Genomic DNA, 6,658 nt, shown 5'->3' on the forward strand with positions numbered 1-6,658 from the left:
TACTAAAAATACAATTTCCCATATAGATAAATTGATCACTGGAATAACTTAAAACTCACCATCCCACTACCACGAGGTGGTAAGTGAGAAACCCCTGTAGGGCAAGCCCTGTCAGTTGCGGCAAGTCGCTGGAATTTTGAGGCCGATGTGTGGCCGTAGTTTGCGGAACTGGTACCCGCTCGGACCTCAACCTTGCCGGTATGCCATTGCGTTGACAATATCTCTAGGTGGACCCGTCGTGCCTCAGTTGGTAGAGCGCGAGTCTGGTAACTGCGCTGAGACGCAAGCGTCGTTTAGAATCCTGGCCGAGGCGCAGGGCTGTGGAGTCAGAGTCGGAGTCGTGGAGTCGGAGTCGGAGTCGGAAGTAATTACGGTCACTGGAGTCGGAGTCGGAGTCGGAGTCGGAAGCAATTACGGTGTCACTGGAATCGGAGTCGGAGTCGGTAAAAATATACCGACTCCGACTCCAGTTAAAATTTACACTTTATAATGCCTTCGTTTAGTCTGTAGAGTTCTGCAGTGCACACTACTTTTAAGTAGATTATATAAAAAAATATATATAAAATGTAATAAATCTTATCGTCTTATCTTTGTGGTCATTCCACTAAACCCCCAAAACGTCCTTGTGCAACGCTGGCTTTGTAAATTTATATATAGAGCGATAAACATCCAAAGTATTATTTAAATAAATTAGATAAACACCTCCATTTTACAACTGTTGACACACGGTCACGGGAGCTGTAATATTCCTGTCAAGTCCCATATGCGTCGTTTCCATCACTCCACCAGTTTGGTGGTTTCTCCCACTGCTGTGTTGCCAAACAGTAGGATAATTATGATTTCAACTGAAGACTAACGCAATAATACTATCTCTTCTCTCCTGTCCCCTTCTTTGTCCCCTCTATACTTTTTAAATTTGAATGATTGAAATAAGGATATTTAAAGTTGAAAAAAAAGTTTCACGTTTCAAACATGTTCAGCTGTATCTTGTATTGTACTCGTATCGACAAGATCGGTTACATAACCAGAATAATGTCCATCGCAATAATCGCATAGCAGTACCAGTATGTAGTTAAATCAAGAGGTACATTATAGAATCTTTATTTTACTGAATTTTCTTCAATATTCTTTCAAAAAACCTCTACTTCAGTAATAAAGTATTAATGAAGAGGTCAAACATAGGAAAGCCACACTATAACATATATCTTTATTCTTTGATATAAACCAGTTATAATGATATAAGTCTACTCAAGATTGGAGCGTATGTGTGTTGTACAGGTTTTATAAGATATGTAGGCCATAATCAATTACATGAAGAGGAGTCGGAGTCGGAGTCGGAGTCAGTGGTGCCAAAAATAGAGGAGTCGGAGTCGGAGTCGGAGTCGGTGGTGCCAAAAATAGAGTCGGAGGTTTTGTGTTCCGACTCCACAGCCCTGCCGAGGCGTACAACATACATTAGAACATAAGAATAGAGGAGACTGCAAGAGACCATAAGGCCTACACTAGGCAGCTCCGTATCCGTCACCACCTGTCATCCCCATCCATAAAGTTGTCTAATCGTTTTTTAAAACAACTGATAGTTTCAGCGCTTACTTGTTTTAAAAAACAAGTTAGGAAGAGCATTCACTCAGAGTAATAGCCCACCTCGGACTTGAAGTGACTAGGTGGCATCACTGTGTGTGTGTGATATATTAGCTTCCTCCGGATATCGTCATGCAGTGGGACACCGTGAACATCGTCTTCGTTCATATATGAACAGATACGGACCACCGGCTAGGTTGAGATCCGGGCGGGTACCAGCCCCGGTAAAATTATACATATATATATATATATATATATATATATATATATATATATATATATATATATATATATATATATATATATATATATATATATATATATATATATATATATATATATATATATAATCTAAACTAATGTAAACAAACTTAAAGCTAAAATTGACCAATGGAAGAGCAGAGATGAGAATTCACGAGCATAACTCTTATCCTGCACACTACAATTAAACTAAATTCATACCTGTATGTACATATAAGCATATGTACATATGTGCATACAATACATAGATACATATATACCGTATGTACATATAATTTTTCTGTTAAATAGCGCAACAAATGCGATATTGATATTTTTTTCAATATTTCACTTGTTTTGGCCAGCACATGTACAAATGGGCATATATTCCGAATGTATACATATGGTTTTTCTGTTAAGTAGCACAACAAATTTGGCAAAATTTATCATCTTTTTCTCACGTAATTCACTTGTTCTGGGCAGCTTCTCTGCGGGGTGGAAGTGGCGAAGAAAAAACACAACAACACTAAAAGGATTTCTGATCAAGGGGAAACTGTAAGCAAACACTAAAATTTTTCTCCTGTGCTACGAATGATTCGTTGGATTGGGAACGAGTAGGTCAGATCACCCTGCGCTGTAGGACCGGTTTTTGTAGTAAAGGAATAATAGCCTATAGGAAAATGTAAGGATAGTTGTACGTAAAAGAGGCTTTTGTCAATGAGCGCGTTTATATTTTATTTATCGTGGCTCGAGAGGCAAGGGGTGGTTGACACCTGGATGAATATAAATGGAGAGAGAAAAGACAAGGAGTGGGTTGACGTCGATAGTTTTATCAACGAAAATGAGGATTGGGGACAGAGACAGTCGTAGAGGAAGGCAGATTTCTTTCTTTCTTTCTTTCTTAGTCTGGGGTAAACTAAAATGAGATTAGTTTGAGGGAAATAATATATACATGTCTGTGCGTATGGACATGATATTTTCCAACGAGGAGCAAGTTGAATTTACTTCCCACGTTAGACACTAATTTCATACACCTCTGGGATGTCATGTCGTTGGTCATTGGCAAGCCTGGATGTTCCGTGAGGTGGAACGCCACATGAGATCAACGTCTCCGTGACGTCTTCTCTTCAGGTTTTTCTAGCCTTAACTCCCGATATTCTTTTGTTGTAGGCTCCACTCGGTGCGTGATTCGGTGATCTGGACTACATGCCCAAACCATATGGGTCTCTATTATTGTATATAATGGTGAATTGGTGTTAATCCCACATCTTTGATTTATGGTAGTGTTCCTGATTTTTCCCCGCCTATTAACATCAATGTTTATTTTTTTATTTTCATGAGGAACCTGATCTCAATTTACGTTTATCTGTCTTAGTCATGGTCTAGGTTTGGTATTAGTAAGTTAGGTCAGGAATGAAGATGATGTTGATTCACGTGGTTTTGGATCATATGGTGGTACTTGGATGCCTTAAAAATGGGGCTAGTTGGTAGCTGACCTTGCTTTCTGTATTCATATATATTTCCTTATTAATGCTCCCATCTTTGGTAAAGATATTTCTGACTTGTTTTAGTCTTGTGCATGTGCTTGTAGTTGCCCTTCATTTTCATGGAATGTATTCTAATAAAAAAAATAATCATTCATTCAGATCCCTGAATCTGGATTAGCCTATTTCATTATTAACAGAAATGGGGACAGAATACATCCTTGTCTTGCAACAGAACTAAATTTGAACCAACCGGAGAATCCCTTTCATATACAAGCTCTGATGGGTATAACGTTTGCTAATTTTCATTTTCGTGATAGATTCTCTTTCTTTGTCATGGAATAACTCATTCCATACTGCTGAGAGCTGAGAATAAACACAATGGGGTTTATGTTCAAGATGAAAAAAACAGGTTTGTTCTAAATCCTTTCCTCACGGAGGGGGTTACCCTTCGCTGAATGTAATTGTTTAGCGCAGGTTAGAATACAGGTGTTAGTCACTCTTCGCAACGAAGGGGTAAATTGAGATTGGTTGAACCCTCCAGCTGGTTAAGGGGTTTTCCTCAGCTGAATAAAATCGCCTGACAGAAGCCAAAATAAAGATACAAGTCAGGAACAGCAGTGAGTAAATAGCCGGAAGTCATCAAGAAATCAGATTGGAGATGTACTCAGTGGCATCACAGAAGCTCCGGAAGGAATTCACGAAGAATTCACTTGGGAAAAAAAGAGAGAACAAGGGAAAAAGGTCATAGAACGTGCTAGAAGGCGGAAGAAATGGGTCAAGATGCTTTGAAGGACTAATGAAAGATCACTGAGAGTAGTGTTGAAGGAAGGCGTGGTAACACAAATAGCTACAGAGGTGTTTTTGTAGTTTGATATTTTGCGGTAACCCTACCTACAGACGAGGAGTCCGGAGAATGTGGCAACACTCGCGAAGGACCAGGGGGGGATAACTATATATACTGGCACGACTACCTGATTGGGCATGTGACTAGTGCTGGTCGCGGCATCTCTTGCGCATTCGTCATCATGAAGGCAATCGTAAGATTACAGAACTGCTCATAGTATTCCGTTGCATTGAACTAAACGAAAATATTCATTTGTGCCTACATGAACATTATTTTCTGTATTACTAATATTCATTGCCACATTGAGGAGGGTAAGTAATTACTTATTGGTGTATGATACTTGCAGGTGTTTGGTCTGTTCGTGGTTACTGCGGTGAGAGCCGCTCCTCAGAGTGTGGCGACTGCAGGAGAGCCGAGCCCTTCGAATGCTTTTCCTCAAGGGCCAGCTCCGCAACCCTTCTTCGTGAACCAACTGCCCCTCCTGCAGCAGCCACAGCTGACTGGACGGCCTCATGTCGTGCCGCAGTTCCTCCCCACTTTCCCCTTCGTCCAGACTGTACTCGTGAGTACTGCCCGAGGAAGTGTTTGAATCTTGAAATATTCGGCCTTTGCACAAGCCTCCCTTTTGAGCGTGTTCACAACTATGTTCAACCTCCTTCTTTCTTCTTACTTCCTCAGGTGCCTCAACTGACCCCTGCCCAAGAGAACGCCCTGGCCCATCAAGCCTTCTTCCAGATGTGGCATGCCCAGGCTGCTCGCAACAGCGTGGCGCCCACTTTACATGTTCCTGCAGAGGCCTCTGCCGCCGCTCCTTCTCCTGACGCCAGCGGCTCTGCTCCTTCTACTTCCAGCGACCCAGCTTTGGCAGTTGCCCCAGCTGCCCCCTAAATTGTCACCATCAATCCTGCAATTTCACCCAACATCCATCCTTCCCTGAACCCACACCTTGCACTTTTCATTAACACTGTTAAACCTAATGATTCTTGTCCTACTGTTGATGCTCATTAGTTACATAAATAGTTATAAACATTATTCTATGACTTTAATTCCCCATGTCCTAAAGCGGCCAAAACGCTGCTCTGTTGTTTTCTGGACGTGTGCAGTGATTGGCAAGATTCAAATCAATTCTTAAGACATGGAAATATATTTTCAGTAATGTAATGTTTTTCTATATCTTACTCCTCTTGTGATGGGGTGATATCTATTTGAAGTGGACGGTATCTACATGGCTTTGAAATCTTTTGAGAATGTACCTGATAAGGACTCCTACCGATATTAGAAAAAGAACAGATCTGATGTCAGGTCTCATCACCTCAAAAAGACAGATGGATTGTTTAGTAGCACGGAGAAGCCAAATCAAAATAGTGACCGCCGTAGTTTTCTCAGTGTTGGTGGATGATATTCGGGGTTCCGCAGTGATCTGGACTGCCACCAGTCATAGCCTAGATGTACATGGATGGAGAGAAAGGACAACTGCATAAACATTCTTGTACATACACAAACGATAAGGAGGAACAACAGTTTCAGTGTAACCTTCCAAAAGGATTTGAGTTACATACCAAATACCTGTTTCAAGTCAAATATGGTAGATAGCAAGTGAGGTGTGATGTAATCTGGCTAATGATCAAAGAGAAAATTATGAGGACAAGCATTATTCGTCTTGGTGAGGGGTGAAGTCGGAAAAAGGCCTTTGGGTGACTTGAAACAGCATTGTCTATCATATACACTACATAATTCACAAAGAATATGATAAATATAATACATTTGGTGAGCAAACATACAAGATATTTTTAGCTTCTCTGACGAAGATATCTTTAAAAATATCCAAACCCCAATACCCCTCATCTATCACAGAATGTTTCGGTGATGTGAAACCTACACATTAGAAAGAGTATCGAGGTAGAGAAAGAACAAAAGCGTTATTACGAGAAGGGCTACATGCAAACTTGTTCGGGTTGTCAAGTGTGTTTAGTATTTGGCTTCCTGTTGGGTGATAACCAGCGTTTCTATCCTTGGGGACAGTATCGTGCCAAAGAGGTAATCATGATGGTGGTAAAGGACAAACATAAGAAGGGTATCAGAGAGGAAGCATAGTAAAAGATTAAAATGACAGGCATTTTTTATTTATTTATTCACTTATTTGTAACCATATAAGGCAACGCTCACGCATCACCATGATTCACACCCAACGAGAAAAAAAAAATCATGATGGACACATGATCAAGGCAGATGCCTAATATCACCAACCACTCACATAATCATTATACTCTCAGTTCACTTATGATATACATAGATGCGTAACTCAACATTTAAATTGCAGTTATGGTTTAAATGATTATGTAAAGTGTACAAATGCAATATGAACAAGAGCCTGGTAATCATACAGTGAAATACCAGGTCAGTGAGTTTGACCTGGCACTACCAAGACCGGTCGAAGGACCGGCAGTCTCAGAGACAGTGCTTCCAAACAGTCGCTCATATATCTGTATTCCATTTGGCTAATGCA

The 6,658-nt window shown here is 40.6% G+C and overlaps 1 protein-coding gene across 1 annotated transcript; it reads left to right on the forward strand.

The window, feature by feature from the left end:
• Positions 1–145: 145 nt before the first annotated feature.
• LOC143017562 (uncharacterized) lies at positions 146–5,067 on the forward strand. The gene is made up of 4 exons (XM_076172350.1): positions 146–266; positions 4,206–4,345; positions 4,499–4,714; positions 4,831–5,067. Exons 1-4 carry the CDS (start codon positions 146–148, stop codon positions 5,038–5,040), a joined length of 687 nt encoding a protein of 228 aa, XP_076028465.1. The 3' UTR covers positions 5,041–5,067.
• Positions 5,068–6,658: the final 1,591 nt, after the last annotated feature.

The sequence above is a fragment of the Oratosquilla oratoria genome, chromosome 32 (genome assembly GCF_046742065.1).
Source record: "Oratosquilla oratoria isolate Oo_2021 chromosome 32, ASM4674206v1, whole genome shotgun sequence".
Lineage (NCBI taxonomy): Eukaryota > Metazoa > Arthropoda > Malacostraca > Stomatopoda > Squillidae > Oratosquilla > Oratosquilla oratoria.

Coding starts and splice junctions, on each gene's coding strand:
- LOC143017562 (XM_076172350.1), top strand. CDS start 146: ATGTGTGGCCGTAGTTTGCGGAACTGGTACCCGCTCGGACCTCAACCT. Junction 267..4,205: donor GTTGGTAGAGCGCGAGTCTG/GTAACTGCGCTG, acceptor CCCTACCTACAG/ACGAGGAGTCCGGAGAATGT. Junction 4,715..4,830: donor CCTTCGTCCAGACTGTACTC/GTGAGTACTGCC, acceptor TTACTTCCTCAG/GTGCCTCAACTGACCCCTGC.